Genomic DNA, 17,196 nt, shown 5'->3' with positions numbered 1-17,196 from the left:
GGCTATTTTTTTCATTTTAGGACTGTTTTGCCCTTAATTAGGGCGGTCATATTCGGGTTTGCGCGCGGGTTAGGCACTATTAGTGCCATTAGTGCCATATACTCAGTGTTGTACGAATGGTACTTATGGCCATATTAGTGTCATTAGTGCCATATACCTGTGTGCTGATATTATTTAGATGAGTACAGTTATATGGCCATTTTGAACACTTCCCGGTAGGGTTTAGATTCTCCATTTAGTGTGCTACATGAATGGTACTTATGGCCATATTAGTGTCATTAGTGCCATATACTTAGATTTTTTTTGGGGTTGGCACATATGACACTAATAGTGCCATATGTGCCTAACCCGCGCGCCAACCCGAATTCGATCTGCCCTAATTAAGGGCAACACAGTCTTTACATGTAATAAATTGTCAGATTTTATGTTTTTTCAATTAGTGGCCAAATATGTGTTAATAGGCAAAAATGTCCTATTTCATAAGTTGTATGTTAAAAATGCCTACTTTATAAACTTAAGCATTTTAAGCCCAAATTAAGTGAAGAACCCATTTTACCCTTTGATGTTGATGGGTTTGCTTGGTGTTTTGTGAAAGTCTTACACATTTGACCGATTTGAAAGCTATTAGTCAAGAGTACATGTGACTGGTGGGTGACTAGATTATCTGATCGCCCGGCAGTAAGATCATTTCATCGAGCGGTCACATGATTTTACCGACTCAACATCAAGGGTATTTAAAGAATATGGCATATATAGGAAGCTTATGTTTATAAAAGAGGGCATTTTTCATATACTCCCTCCGTCCCACTGTATCTGAGACATTTTTTTCGGGCACGAGAATTAAGAAAAGTGTGTTTAGTTGTTTAAGTGTAGTAGGTAATAAAATGAAAAGTGATTAGTTTGTTATTCTTTGTTTTATTCTTACCTTTTTTGTAGAATAACTTTAATTAAAATCTGAATAATTTTAATTGCATTATTTTAATTAAATTATTTTAATTAAAATATTAAAATTTCGAATATTAATAATGTAAAAAAAAACGTTGCTTTTATTAAAATAGAGGGGCATCCAACTAATCAAATGCATAAAGTGAGATACAAAAGCAATTGGAAACAAAAACAATTTCATTAATTAAAATTTGGGCAAAACTGGCGCCACTTTACAGATTTGGTGTTCCCTTCAAAATTCTAAAAACACCTCCTATAAATGCATTAACAATTCAGCCTCTCTCTCATAAATGCATTTACATATTTCAAACACTACTACACAATGTGTACAAATCTAACAACACAAAAGAGGAATCAAGTGGTGCAATTTATCCTTGAAGGCAGCAAGGATGGGAAGCCAAGTATAGGCAGGTACAAGGAAGCACAATTGAAGTTCAACATCTCTCGAGCAACCGTCTTTCGACTATGGGCTGCTGCAAAAACACAACAAAAGAATGGTAACATAATACATCTTGTAAGTGGCAAAACAACTAGACTTCATAGTAAGTACATTGAACTTGATCTTACCTTGCTTGTGAATATGGAATGCACTAAGGGAGAAAGCATTAGAAGGCTAGCACAAGGGTTAGGGGCTAGTAAAACCACTGTAAGGAGATGGGTGAGAACTAGAAAAATCAGAACACATAATAGTGCCATCAAACCCGATTTAACAGCCACAACTAAACTTTTGAGGTTAAGATTTTCACTCCAATCCGTAGAATTGGATAGAATTCTCAACGTCATAAAGTTCACGGATATGCATAACACCGTGCACATTGATGAGAAATGGTTTTATATTACTAAGGGCACACATCGGTTCTACTTGGCTCCGGGAGAGCCCGAGCTATATAGATCATGCAAAAGTAAGAAATTCATTGGAAAGATCATGTTCATATGTGCTGTCACTAGACCATTGATTGCAGAAAAATGTGAAGTTTTTTTTTATGGAAAGATATTCATAGAAAAGGTGATAGCAAAGAGAAACAGTAGAAATAGAAATGCAGACACGTTGGAGACGAAGCCAATAGAATCAATCACAAAGGATGTGTATAAAGCTTGGTTAATCAATAAGGTACTACCACAAAGAGCTTTTCATTGTATGTTATGATCTCAGAATGAGAATTACTCATCATCATCGATCAAGTTTTACCTTCGCATTTATACTCATTGAATGATGTTCATGCATAAACAGGGTACACACCACTGTCACACAACATATATCCTGCATAAACAGGGCACACATCACTGCACACAACATATATCATGCATAAATAGAGCACACACCACTGCACACAGCATATATCCTGTATAAATATTGACTAAATACACATTACACATGTAGTACCAGCAGTAATGAGCAAATGAGCAAACGAATTGACATTCAGCAGGACAATGCAAGACCCCACATTCTAAATAATGATCCATATTTTAGGGCTACCGCAAGTAAATATGGATTTGACATAAGACTCAAACAACAGCCACCAAACAGTCCAGATTGCAACGTGAACGACCTAGGGTGGTTTCGAGTAATACAATCATTGCAAGTGGAGATAGCATGCAACACGGTGGATGAATTACTAAATGCACTGACTGATTCATTCAACAGACTTTCAGCACACACACTAAACAAAGTTTTCCTTAGTCTTCAATCATGCTTGATAGAGATAATGAAGTTCAGAGGCCACAACAGTTATCGAGTACCTCATATGGGCAAGGAAGCACTAAGAAGGGTAGATCGCTTACTAGTTAACTTAGAAGTGCCAGTGGAGCTTATTGAAGCATGCATAAATCATCTCAATGAAAGGGGAAGCAGTGATGGAATGACAGTTATAGTGCAGAATTTGGGCCTAGACATAATCGAGAGTGCTTAGGAATGCAAAGCATAGGTCACAGAAGGGTTAGAAACCCCAATCTTTTGTAAAACACAAATGCACAAATCACATTTGGGTTACAAACCCCAATATTTTGTAAATTTCAGATCAAGTATGAATGAACAAATCTCAGGGTTAAGTGAATATCACCTCATCATTGATTTTTATCAAGGAATGTTAGGACCTCTTCACAGTGTTTGTCAGCAATAGCAACGCACTTCGCCCACTATTTCGTCGATGGCTTCCACGGGAGAAATCAGAAGGAGATTCATCTTCTAATTCGGATCCAAGTGTTCCTCCATCACCCTCACCGCCGGCAAGCCCACAGTCCGCAGTAACCTCTTCCTCACTGTCCAACGAAGCCACCTCCGGAACCTCTACCCTCTCATCGCTCACTTCCATCATCGCAGGGGAAGGTTTACAGAGAAGAGACGACCACGGGATATAAGGTGTAGGGAGATGAGGGTTCCTCAAATTACCGTATCTCCACGACTTAGTGAGGCTTCCCCCACCGTCGGCGATCCCACAAGCTTCCTAGAAATCATCTTCGTTTGGAGGGAGTCGAGGGTTATACAGAGGGGTGTGGGGACGGCGAGGGTTATACAGACGGGTGGGGGGAGGGAGGGCGGCAAGGGTTATTCAGAGGGGTGGTGAGGCGGCGAGGGTTTATCTATCTATCTCCGCCGCCATCATCGTCGCTGGAAAGATTATCGGCCATAGATTTAGAGAGGAGAGAGGGCGGCGACGTAGATTCAGAAGGGAGAGAGGCAAAAATGGAGAGAATAGGGTTTCTGGAGAGAAGAATCGAGAGAGGCAAAAAACTAAGTGTCAGGCTGGAATACACTAAGGGGAGAGGGGGTATCGAAATTTAGGATTCAATTATTTTTAGATGGTAATTAAGGTCCCCTAATTTTAAGTTAATTATTGCCTTATATGGAAAGGTCTCACTTACAGTGGGACGCCTAAAATAGAAAGAGTCTCAAATACAGTGAGACGGAGGGAGTATAACTTAAGGAAAATGGTATTTTAAATTTTCACTCGCCAAATATTGTGTTTCCTTCTTTAAAATGACTATTTCAAAAGCGCTCTTTTATAATTACCTATGATTACATTTTAGATATATTGAAACAAATAAATTACTAATATTTTCTGTAAGAGCATCCGCAATGGGCTTACTTGATAGCCTACCTGATAGCCTACTTGATAACATTAGTTTTGATTTTTATGTTTTTCATTTAAATTTAATTGCTCAAATTTAAATAACACAATTTATTTCAAATTTAAATTGCATTAATTATAAAATCCTAAATATTACATAAAACTTAAATAATATAAAAACAATTCCTAAAAATTAACTACTCTGGTCCTAGAGGTCCGAAACGTGCCCAAAGGTGCTCCACCAAATCATTTTGGATTATCGATGAAGTAGTCTTGCATAAGACGTACATGGGCCTCTTCACGATCACGATGGACGTATGATCGGAGACGTTTGACACGCGCCGGCTCTGGCGCCGGTTGGGGGCAGTATGATTGAAGCACTTGTTTCTGCAACTCAACCAACTCCATGAAACTTTCAGCTACTTCGTCGGAATCGGGCGAAGAATCATGTTCGGGTGACGACATTTTTGAAAGAACGAAGATGATATTTTGCAAGAAAAATTGTAGGAGGAAGAAGCAGTGAGTTGTGATGAATGAAGAGTGAGTTGTGATGAATGAGGGAGGGAGAAGTATTATTTATAGAGAGAAAAGAAGAGATAAAAAAAATGGGCTCAATCGGCTAAAAGAACTGTTGCAAAAAAAAAAAAATATTCAGAAAAGACGTTGGAATTTTTTTTTTAATTTGAGGCGCGTGCGCAGCACGCGCCGCTCGAGTGCTACACGAGCACTCGAGTCCCTCCCCCCCCGCAACGCTGCTACACGATGGCAACGCTCTACTCAATGGCTTCGAGTAGAGCGTTGCCAATGCTCTAACACATATTCACAAACTTTTAATATTTCTATAGTTCTATAAGTTAGGTTGATAGAGATTATCCAACCTAAACATTTGTAAAACGCATTGATAAGACATTTTTCATTTAATCATTAAATGAAAGGTTCAAATCATTAAGATGAAATAAGTAACTATTAATTCTTTGGTGCTTCTAGCGATGTACCTATATGCAAATTGTCAATGAGTATAACTTAACTAAATGATTTTATATACATCTGTTTGATTGCTTTGTTGGGATAAGGCAATTTAAGGAAACCCCATCAAAGGTAACTAGGAGTTGGGTCGCTAAGGTAAATGGGCTGTGCATTTGATAGCCCACCCGGAACCTCCATTTAAGCCATAGCCCACCGTTTGATATGATGTGTAAGGGTTCTGCCAGATGACGAGATTACCGAAATACCCTCGTTATATTTTTTAAATACCAAGCGTACCCTTTTTATTCCCGCCTAATTCCGGATTTGGGGGGGGGATTTTTGGAGCTATTATATACTCCAACAGTCGCGAGGACTGTTCACTCTTCTCAAACTATTCTGATATAAGCAAAACGTTTCTGGAGAAGGATTTACGAAGAATCGCAACCAAGATGGCTTCGAGGCAGCAAGGTTAGTGAACTCTCAATTCCTATTTTTTTTTTCTTTCTAAACTGATCAAGTCTTATTTCGTAAACAATGTTTTAGGGTGCTTGAGTTTAGATGTGAAATATGTATCGTTTTTTAGTGAAATGTTTTTGTGTATCACGTATCATTTTTCTGTTATTAGCAATGTTGTCAATAATTGCTGATTTTTTTTAAGAAGTTTATTTACGCCTTATTCTTTGTAAAGAAAGTTTGGGCAATAACCCTTGTTTACTTCTTTGTAGCTAATGATAATAGGTGATGTTTAGGTATTTTTAATTTCATTGTCAATGTTCCTTGTTGATTTGTGTATTGTTTATCATCGTCTCTGCTTAAGTTATTTTTTTCGACTTTTTTTCGACCATTATGTGTTTGAAACTTTGGGCAATATTTTCTGTTTACTGTTGTATTTATTTGTTATAGGAAGCAACGACAGCGGCCGTGTCCGTGTTAATAGGACCGACAAAACACGTTGGAGCTGGACCTGTAAGGAGGAGGAAACACTGATAACCTCGCTTAAGGAATTGGTGGTGCAAGGTTGGAATTCGGATAACGGTTTTAGGGCTGGGTATCTCGCAAAACTGGAGGATGCAATGAGGCAAGTATTTCCAGATACTGACTTGAAGGGAAATCCGCACATCAACTCCAAGATATGTGCGTGGAAAAAAAACTACTATAGCTTGTCGGCGATGCTAGGGCGCAGCGGGATCGGTTTCAATGCGAATGGTAATCATATGGTTGATTGCACGAATGAGCAATGGGAACAAATTGTCAAGGTATTTTCCCACTATTCATAAGACATAAAACATTAGTTTATCAATTATATTTATGTATTTTTGAACTACCTTGTAGTGTGATCCGAATGCAAGATTGATGAGGTATAAATCTTGGCCTATGTTTGAAGACTGGAAAGAGGTTTTTGGAAAAGATAGGGCTACCGGGGAGCACGCTGAGGACCTTTTGGATGCGTTGAACGATATGCAACGCCGTGAGAACATGAATGAACTCACTCCAGAGTCGGAGTATCATGTCAATCTCGATGGTATAACAACAACTGAGATGATCGACGAGAGTGTGGGGCAAAGCAGTCAGGAGACAGCAGTTGGTCCAACTGGCAGCAGGAAGCGCAAACCCAACCGCGATGAGATGAGTGCTGTATGCGAGGTACTCCGTGAGATAAACCGTACAACTGCAGAGAGGCTGGCGAACTTGGCGAACCGAATTGGTTATGAGTTCGACATCGGAAAGGCCCGGCAAGAAGTGTTTGAACAATTGGGTGTCATTCCAGGTCTTTCATTGGATGAGAAGTTTGATGTTTGTGAGCTCCTAGCCCTACAAGGTTGAGCGCCTTGAAATTTTTCTTGGGCTGCCGGCAGAAGCACGCCCAGCCTACGCGAGGCGTTTGCTCGAAGGCAGCTATAAGTAATATTATTTAGGTGGTGCAGATTTTTTGGAGCTTAACTTGCTTGGACTTGGATTTCGATTTAGCAAGCTCAGTACTTTGAAATGTTTTTTGTCTACAGACCGATAGTCTGTTGTTTTTCCATTCTCCATGTTGGATTTAGCTTTGTCAGAAACTCACTTTATTAGAAGTTTTATGAATGCATTTTTGTTAGTTACTTGTTGCCTATGATTTCATGATTCATGATTATATTTATCTTTTTGCTTGGTCTAACAGGTTATACAAAAAAATAGTTTAAACCATGAATCGAATGAGACAAGTTAATTGAAAATTGCATTGATACTGATAGATTACTAATAAGCAAAATTTTCTTAAGACGCAATTCCACATGCCTTTAGCAATACAAAAATCATGGTCTACAAATTGAGATTTGTAAGAGAAGGACCATGAACATGGGCACTATCCAGAAGCTAACAGCCCGTCAAAAAACAAAAACAAACAACATAAACAGAAATAAGCTATCGCCAGGCATTCCTTACACCATCAATTCATAACATCTATTTAAATGGACTACAACTAGCACAAGAGCTTGCTTCGGGTGCTTCCTCGTTGGCATTACCTTTGGAACGGAAAGAGCTGCAGGGGTGGAACAACTTGTTCGGAGCCAGGACTGACCAATTCATGAAATTCCGTCCAACACCACGTTTCAGAGGGTCGGAGCTGGACTCGGAGTCTTCGTCAAACAGCTTACGGTTAACTTGCCCACTTTCTTTCACCCCTGGAGAGGTAATTTCATCATCGTCGGATATGACAATGGTATTCGTCGTAGAGCTGATTTCGATTACCTCGTATGTTGGCAAGTTCGTGACGTGTTTGGGGCCAAACAACGCGCACATTTTGTTATACTCCGACTCTCCGGAGTAATAGTAAGCTTGAGCCCAAATATTCTCCTATAATATATGTGAATGCAAAAAGAAAACATACGTGAGACCATATAAATTATTACAACAAGCTATATGAGAAATATACAGATGGTAAAGCTTATTTACCGTGAATATCTTCTCCCAAATTGAATCAGTAGCAATTATGCGGTTTAGTTTGCGATCCCAACGAGTTCCGCTCATTTGAAGAATTTTTTTGAAGGTATCATAACGCCCCTCAAGCGTCACCAGCCTATCTTCGATGTCGGTGTAGCTGAGTGATTTATTAAACACCCGATTAATGTCCGCCATTGCAATGAGGATTGCCGTTGGACTATGAACTCCATTCCCCGCTAACATAGGTTCATTATAGTAAGAACAAAAATAATAGAAGAATATATAGCAAATTAATATGTTATGCGAATAAAAAAACTTAAACTCTCACCTATGATCCCGGTCTCCTTCTCCACCATTAGGATCTTGTTCAGTAGCATTTTGTCCATCTCTTTTTTCCAGATATCATCATAGAAAAAGAAAGCTTGTTCCTGAATTTCAGATCGTTTCATGATGCTGCAAGAGATGTTTTTTGCTGCAAGTGAAACCCTATTTCTCTTGTGAGTAGTTGACAAAGAGTTCTATAGTTTATATAGGCAAAAAGCTTCACTCAAACGACGTGCCCATTTATGGCAGATGGTAGTTGGGACAAAGCTTCACTAATTACTTCATTTCAGCGAATGGAGTCCATTGACTACTTTGGTTTGTGAAGAAAACGTTTTCTATTGGATGAGTGTTCATTAATTCAATTCATTTCATTAATTTGCATCGATATTTAACTACCACCCTCCAAATTAAATTACACGATTCAAGTTGAGTGTTACATATTTTCGGTAGTATCCAACACATTTTTCATCATGCCACACGGAATAGAAAGTCTAAAAATTACAGAATATGTTTAGCAAGACGTGAAGATGAAATACAGAAGTATCAAGTCTCATGCAACTAGAAATAGAAAGATCAATCATAGACAAAACACTCAAACGACGTGCCCATCTATTGAACTACTGGATATCAAAAGGATCAGTCATAGACAAAATAAAATAGTTTCATATGAGTGGTGTATCACACGAGTTGCCCCATGATAAATCCAAGCAATATGAACACAATTGCCATAAAAATGAAGTTTATTTGGGGATCGTTCTCCGGCATCGCTCGTCCAGTAACTGGTAATTGTGCCTCGCGATATTCGAAACCGCTAGTTTCAGGCGTCGATGATGCATCCGAACAAGTCACGGGATTGCGCGGATAAGTTGGATTCCCTTGGGGCAAGCTTGAAACTGCTGGGGCAAGAACTTGGTTGTGAAATTCATCACACCAAAAGAATGAGTCGAAGTGTGTGCCTTTGAGTGGGCATTTGTAGTAGTAGCGTCCGACATTTAGCGCGTTCCTACTTGCGCACCGCAGTAACATCCTCCCATTGCCACACCAGCACAATGGAACATTCAGATAGATTTTAGGCATGCGTGCATCCATCAAACCTATTCATGATAGAACACAGAATGCAAATCAATAAACAACCTAACTCAAAACATCCAACATAACTGAATGCTCAATAAATAAACATGTCAAAGTTTGAACATCAAATAAAACAAGCTGAATTCTCAAGTCAGACAATACACAAACAAATGTAATAAGAAACACATAAATGCTCTTCAACCAAAGACTACATTAGTGCCCCTCAACATATTGTTGCCACATTGCTTGAGCCATGGCATCCCGAGTTGCAGCCCATTCGGCAGAGGGCTCAACGGCATCCACATAATCACCGTGATCAGGCTCCACAAATTCATTCTCCGTTGGTAGGTTGTCAAATGCCTGCTCTATTGGATCCACGATCATCTCATTCCTAATAAAATTATTTATTAGGAAGCACGCCATGATAAGCCTATTTTGCACTTTGATGGGGTAAAATGTTGTGCTGCGCAATACACCCCATCACATCTTCATTATACCAAATGCACGCTCAATTACATTCCGAGCTCGTGTGTGCCTCAAATTGAACAGCTCCTCCATGCTTCGAGGTCGTGCAACAGTTGGCCCCCACTCTTTAAGGTGGTACCTAACACCCTTGTACGGCGTTAAAAACCCTTCACTGTTCGCGTACCCGTTGTCACAAAGATAATACAAACCTATAATTGACCAAACAAACCGAAGACAATAGAATATATCATCACACGACAACAACATAAAAAATTATTCAATTGACAGAAAACTTCATAAAAATTGATATTTACCTCTAGGTACTTTAAATCCATTCACTCGGTTGAGGGAATCACGCAATATTCGGGCGTCAGCAGCTGATCCTTCCCACCCGGGCAAGACATAAATAAATTTCAAATTCCTGTCACAAACTGCGAGAGTATTGGTTGAAATCTGACCCTTCCTCGTTCTATATCGAGGTTTGTCATTGTTGGACACCATAACATTGATGTAGGTACCATCCAATGCACCTAAGCAACCCTATACACAAATATGTCAGAAACTATTGTCATATTTAACTTACAACAGTTCGTGATCTTAAAACAAATATGAATTACTTTAATAACTACCTTAAACCATTTCCAACGTGGATCCGTCGAGTCATCCGGCACCGCAGTTGGTTTTACCAAAAGAATTACATGTAGCTTCAAAATGGCTCGCAAGACTACGTGAATATAGTGCGAAACTGTTTGCCCACTTCTCCAAAAATCAAATTTGACAACTCTATTTTTTTGTGATGCGCTAAAATAGAGAGAAACATAGCAACTTGCTCCTCAACAGTCACATAACGACCATTCGTCAACCCATCTAAATCCCTCAAAAGTCGACACAATCTACCGAATGTATTTCTATCCATCCTAAGATTTGTAACACAATCAACATCATTGATATCTATAATTCGATTCAAGTGCTTCACTTGATCTGGTATTCTGTGTAATATACGATAAGCTACACTCCTCCCATTACGTTTTCTTTTCCGTGACTTTGCCTTCTCGACGTAATCGAGAACAACAGTCAATTGCAACATTTGCTCATGGAGAATTTCTTCTACAGCAAGACATATACACACTTTCTTATGCCCCAAAGTCGACATTGTACTGTCCACCCAAGTGCATAAAATGAACAAAATTAAAACAAAATCCAACACAGTTTATTCAAAATTCCAGCAACAAACAGCAGATTCGCACAAAAGCATAAAACAGAAAATTTCTACTCAATTACCAGCGGCACACAACTATAAAATTAGCACAAAATCATCATATCAATGATACCAGCAGCAAACAGCTATTAAATTCGCACAAATCATCATAAATAACTGATTATTGAATCAGGTTTAGAGTAACCCGATTCATTTTCCAAAGTCGCGAATTATGAGCACAAGAAATTGCGAATCAGATTATAAAAGGAACTGGTTGTGAATGAGAATTATTTTGACCTTGATAACCCTAGTCGGCGCGTCGCCGAAGTAAAATACACCAGAACACCACAAAATCAGCAAACCCTACAAACACACATAAACGGAAAAATGAACAAATTTAAGAATAGGGACGAACATATGAAAAAAGAAATCAAATAATCAATAGAGAGACGAATAGAGAGACGAACTCAGAGATATAATCTTCAAAATATTTTTGTTAGAAGACGGAAACCTCCTACGCAGCGTCTCTGGAACATGGACGAAAATTTTGCTTTGTAAATGAGCGGCAGAAAACCTAAAATATCAATTTGATTTTCGAGGGTAGAGTTGTAAGGAATTTTTAATCGTGAACTACTTTCTCTCTCCAGTTTAATAAACCAAGGGTCCCCCCTGGTTTCATAAGAGCTAATGAACAGTACTTTTTAGCCCGGGCCGGACGTTAATCATGGGCTTCCCATGAAACGTTAATTTGTTACCAGATGCATAAATAAGCCCATAAAAGGAGTTAAACTAGCTATTACAAAGCAATCAAACGGGGCCGAAAAGTGCTCGTAAGGGCATTCACTGCTGGTGCGGAAGCCGGTGCGCACCCCCTCCCCCAACGCACCTCCTATCCATAGCCGAGTCGCCCATTTTCGCAGCAGCCCCTCCCCTGCGCACTCGGTGCAGATCGAAAAATTGATGGGCACGTATACATCACGCTCCATTTTCTAGAATTAAAGAAAAAGTGCAAGATATATAACTGCAGTTTTTTAATTTACTTATTTTACGTTTTATATTTTATAACTGCAGGATTTATGAATTATATACCTTAATTTACTTCAATTAAGTATATAATTGAAATTAAAAATTCAAGGTATACTTAAATTAAATTAAGTATAATATATATATATATATATATATATATATATATGTTTAATTTCAATGAAATTTAAGTTGTTAATTTTAATTAAAAAAATATTAGTATTAAATACAAATTGAAAATCAAAGTTTAAGAGTTGGGGTGTTGACTCTCCCATAATGAATGGTGGTGGACTCTTAAATGTGATCCCCAACATTTAAGAGCTCACCTTCACTCTCTATAATGGTTGCTCTAAGATATTACAAATGATGTAGAGCAAATTATCGGGCTGTAGAATTGAGGTCACTTTATTGAAATATTAATATATTTTATAATTAGAACTTAATGATCAGAGTTAACTAAATTGAAGGGGTAGTCTCTTTAATGACTTTGTTGCTTTTTGATATGTGGAATGATTTGGTAGATAAATTTAAGGGGTTAGGGGCCACCATGCTATCAAAGGTTAGGACAATGAAGCAACAAAAGAAGAAGAAATCAGTACTTGTAACAACAATCAAATGGTCAAAGAAAAAACAAAGCATGTTCTTAACAATCAAGTAAAGCATATATCTCTCCCCATAATAATAATAATAATAATAATAATAATAATAATTAGAAATAGTGTTTGTGATCCAAGAATTTATTACAACATTTTCTCTACAAACAACAAAACTTCTTTAAATTAATACTCGATAAATTAATAATATTTTTTTAAAAAGAAAGCATAAAAAACTGAACTTGAAGAACAAATTAACCTCAATATTTGTGTGTAATTATTCGTCTACAAATGCAATAAGAAGTTAAGAACATCTAATAGGTCGAACTATCTCCTTTACATTTATAAATAACGGGTACAAATAATTTAAAAAGAGTGATAAATTGGTATATGTTGCGAAATGAGAAAAAGATATAAGTGATTATGCAAAATGAGAAAAAATTAATAGTTATTTTAATTTAAATTATAAAGTTTGTGTGAAAAATAAAAATTCATTAAAAGTTTAGTAATTTATATACATTTAATCTTATATTTTAATTGTATGAAAGTAGAAAGTTTAATTAGGTTTCTAAATTTGATAAATGATCAAGTTGATTGAAGTCATGTAACCTTCCTCAAGCTTGTTGAGTTGTTCACTTGAGATTCTTTATCCATGTCTAGCTCACTCAGTATTTTGCTATCAAATTTTTAATTATCATTTTCATTTTTTTTATTTCCTTTTTCTTTTGTTTCAAAATGTTGTAGTTTAGTTTAATTTTACTATTATTAACTAGGGTTCACCAATCAATTAGGGGTTATAATTTTTTTTAATCTTTAATTTGTACTTCCTCCGTCCCGCGAAGCTTGAACAATATTCTTTTTCAGGTTATCTCTCGAAGTTTGAGCATTTTCCTTACATGACAAAGTTTTTCTTTTTTTTGATCTTTTCACTTTTTCACATACCACACAAAATACGGAGTAACTCTTTAAATTTTATGCCGAAAAGAAATTGCTCAAGTTTCGTAGGACGGAGGGTGTATTTTTTTTTAATTAAATATGCTTATTTGAATGGGTTATTATGAAATGAAGACACATAAAGTTTTAAAAAAACTTATTTTTATAATAAATATTTATTAAAATTCACTATATGATAACAATTTTTATATTTTTGTAATAAATATTTTTTTAAATAAGGAATTAATAATAGAATACGAATAATGTGATAAGAGGATATCATCCACGAGTTTGCTATCTAGCCCACTAATTCACTAATTAAACTTAAATGTTACAGCTCCACTCCATTACACTTGAAATTTTTTGAGACGAAAAACCTCATCATTTAACTAAATAAAGGGTAGATAATTAAGTATATTTTAATTTTTTTAAAATTTGACTTGAGTCCAAAATTTGTTAGCTGAATTCCGATTGACTACTCGAACATACCGTTGTAAAGTTATTGACATTATCTTTCTAATAATATTTATATTGTTAAATTTTGATCATCGGAAATGAAAAAAAAATAACATAAAAAATTGATGTCATTAAACTCTATATTTTTTCTTTTTTCGATCATTTTCTATGGCCAAAACCTAACAATATAGATATTATTAAAGAATTATTATCAAAATGTTTTTAACGGTATTTTTAAATTGCCCATCAAATTTCAGACAATCAAATTATTAACCAACGAATTTTTAAAGTCAGGTCAACTTGTACAAAATAAAAATTTAAGTATTTCGTGTGTGTGTGTTGGTCTAGCGGTAGGAGGTTAATGTTCAAAACCTGAGGTCATGGGTTCAAGTCATCCGTCGCGCTTAATAAAAAAATAATTTTAATTGAAAATCAATGTTTTATGCATTTATAGTCAATTAACATAATAAAAAAAAGTATATTCAAATAAAAATTCAAAATGGCGCTGAGCAGTCAGGAATTTGAATGGCCCCATCAGCTCTGTTGCTTCTGCTTAGCTAAAGCTGCTTTTTGATTTTTCACACTTCACGGCTTCAAAAAACTCCATTTTATTCACACCTTCTCTCTCACTCCCACCACTTCATCATCACCAAACACACACTCCTCCCCTTTGAAATTCTCAAAAAGAAAAAGCAAAAGAAGAAATGGAAGCTGCATCCCCGCCGTCCGCCACCGCACCCGATTCCTCCCCAAAACCCTCCAAGAAAAGCTTCGTGGCTTCACTAATGGAGGCCGCCGCGCTCCGCTCGCCGTCCTTCAAAGAAGACACCTACTTCATCTCCCACCTCAAAAACTCCGAGCGCAAAGCCCTCAAAGACTTCAAAGACAAGCTCATGGCGGCCCACGGCCCCGATTCCATGTGGGGCATCCCACTGTTAGGCAATGCAGACGAGCGCGCCGACGTCCTCCTCCTCAAATTCCTCCGCGCTAGGGATTTCAGGGTCCAGGACGCCCTCAACATGCTGCTCAAATGCTTGAATTGGCGCAAGGAGTTCCGCGCCGACGCCGTTTTGGAGGAGGATTTGGGGCTCAAGGAGCTCGAAGGCGCCGTCGCCTATATGCATGGATTCGACAGATGCGGACATCCTGTTTGTTATAATGCCTATGGGGTTTTCAAGGACAAAGAGATGTACGATAAGGTCTTCGGCGACGAAGAGAAATTGAACAAATTTTTGAGGTGGAGAGTTCAGATTCTCGAACGAGGGATTAAGCTCTTGCATTTCAAACCAGGCGGCGTTAATTCCATTATTCAAGTTACAGATCTCAAAGATATGCCCAAAAGAGAGCTCAGAGCTGCTTCAAATCACATTCTCTCGCTCTTTCAAGATAATTATCCAGAAATGGTTGCCAGAAAGGTGATGATTCTTCCACATCTAACCACATTTTTTTAAAAAATCTCAAAACTGCCCTTCTCTTGATTTTTGTGTTCGATTTTGTTGGTGCAGATCTTTATAAACGTGCCATGGTACTTCAGTTTGCTGTACTCAATGTTCAGTCCGTTTCTGACTCAACGAACCAAGAGCAAGTTCGTGATATCCAAGGAAGGAAATGCTGCCGAGACGCTTTACAAGTAAGACTTTCTATTTGGAAAAAAAATACTGCAATAAAAAAAAAAATCTCTTTCAGATATTTCGTCGATCACTTTGCGTCATAAATTTTGCCCTGCGCAGAAGATCATGAAAAAAAAAAAAAAAATCTTTTGCGGAGTCTGATTGGCAAATTATTTAATGATGCTCGATTTTCTGCATTTATCGATGGCGTCTATTTATGGATGAAGACGACATGATGATTGAGACAGCCCCATCGCTAATTTGTTTGCTTCTCTCTAGATTTATTCGGCCCGAGTACGTCCCGGTTCAGTACGGCGGGCTGAGTCGACCCAGTGACTCGCTCGCCGGCCCGCCCAAACCCGCTTCCGAGTTCACCGTCAAAGGTGGTGAGAAAGTCAACATTCAAATCGAAGGAATTGAGGTATTACTAACAACGTTTTGGATAATATTTGAGTATTATATTATTTTCAAAATCGCTAAAATGATTTTAATCTTTGACAAAGGCTGGTGCGACAATAACATGGGATATAGTTGTGGGAGGATGGGAGCTGGAATACAGCGCGGAGTTCGTACCGAATGCGGAGGATAGCTACACCATCGCGGTGGAGAAGCCGCGGCGGATGGCGGCGGCCGAGGCGGCGGTGCATAACTCCTTTGCAGCGAGGGATGCCGGAAAAATGGTGCTTTCTGTTGATAACACGGCCTCCCGTAGCCGGAAGGTTGCTGCCTACCGATATGTAGTTCGCAAATCACCATAATTTTAATTAAATCTTGTGGGGAGTCCAGAATTGGTTGCTGCTGTTTTTATTTCGTTTATGTTTTTTTTTAAAGATTGTGGCTATCTTTAATTATTATCGAGTTTTTGGATTCGTGTTTTATATGTAAATTATACTAATGTTTTTAGTTTAGGGGATTTAGAAAACATATTGAATGTTGACTCTAATTAGTGTTTAGTAGTAGTAATAATAATTCCTAATATTTGTATGGGTATTTTTAATGATGCTTGTCTTCTGCAATCTGCTTTTAATTTCCACACGGATGTGAGCAATATAGTATCATGTGTTGGTGTATTTTCGTAGAATCGGTAACTAGTGTCACGAGCTCGATTTTATATTGTACTCCCTATCGAGGGAATAGCTCGTATCCACAAGCTTGAAATGAAAGAAATAAATTTTTATGAACACACCCAAGTAATAAAAAAAAGAATATATTTTGAGGAAGGGAATATTTTATATTATATTTTTATCTACAATTCACATGTCAGTATAAATCTCTCTAAGTTTGGTTATGAAATGTTTTATATATATTGTTTTATTATGCAAATTCTAGTCATGTTTTTGCGAATTTCCATAAACACAATTTTGATAAATTTATACTAATATAAAAAGTTTTTTGGGCACAAAATATAAATTGTCTATCATATTTTTGTTGTAAAATTAATTTTAGTAATTGTGTAAATACTATATATTTAAAAGAATATATTAATTCATTAGATAGTAAGCACTATTAAATATATTAAATTAATTATATATTTATAAAAATATATTCAAAATCTATTTGATATATCTGAAACACTTTTTGAATCACGGAAAGGATAAATATCCTATATAATTTCACTACTTAAT

At 37.1% G+C, this 17,196-nt stretch overlaps 2 protein-coding genes and 1 long non-coding RNA gene across 3 annotated transcripts; 2 read left to right on the top strand and 1 right to left on the bottom strand.

Moving 5' to 3' along the window:
* Positions 1–5,316: 5,316 nt before the first annotated feature.
* On the top strand, positions 5,317–7,026 carry LOC131016440 (uncharacterized). The gene is made up of 3 exons (XM_057945132.1): positions 5,317–5,447; positions 5,883–6,235; positions 6,312–7,026. Exons 1-3 carry the CDS (start codon positions 5,429–5,431, stop codon positions 6,801–6,803), a joined length of 864 nt encoding a protein of 287 aa, XP_057801115.1. The 5' UTR covers positions 5,317–5,428; the 3' UTR covers positions 6,804–7,026.
* Positions 7,027–9,403: 2,377 nt separating this feature from the next.
* LOC131016439 (uncharacterized) lies at positions 9,404–10,956 on the bottom strand. Its single transcript, XR_009098996.1, has 3 exons — positions 10,388–10,956; positions 10,073–10,298; positions 9,404–9,967 (listed from the first exon to the last, which is right to left on the bottom strand). It is a non-coding gene; the product is annotated as an uncharacterized LOC131016439 (long non-coding RNA).
* Positions 10,957–14,438: 3,482 nt separating this feature from the next.
* LOC131016438 (patellin-6) lies at positions 14,439–16,568 on the top strand. Its single transcript, XM_057945130.1, has 4 exons — positions 14,439–15,376; positions 15,467–15,591; positions 15,851–15,992; positions 16,075–16,568. Exons 1-4 carry the CDS (start codon positions 14,666–14,668, stop codon positions 16,327–16,329), a joined length of 1,233 nt encoding a protein of 410 aa, XP_057801113.1. The 5' UTR covers positions 14,439–14,665; the 3' UTR covers positions 16,330–16,568.
* The last annotated feature ends 628 nt before the right edge of the window (positions 16,569–17,196 follow it).

This window comes from Salvia miltiorrhiza, chromosome 3 (genome assembly GCF_028751815.1).
Source record: "Salvia miltiorrhiza cultivar Shanhuang (shh) chromosome 3, IMPLAD_Smil_shh, whole genome shotgun sequence".
Taxonomy (NCBI): Eukaryota; Viridiplantae; Streptophyta; class Magnoliopsida; order Lamiales; family Lamiaceae; genus Salvia; species Salvia miltiorrhiza.
The sequence above is the reverse complement of the archived record's forward strand: the minus strand, read 5'-3'. Positions and strand labels throughout refer to the sequence as shown.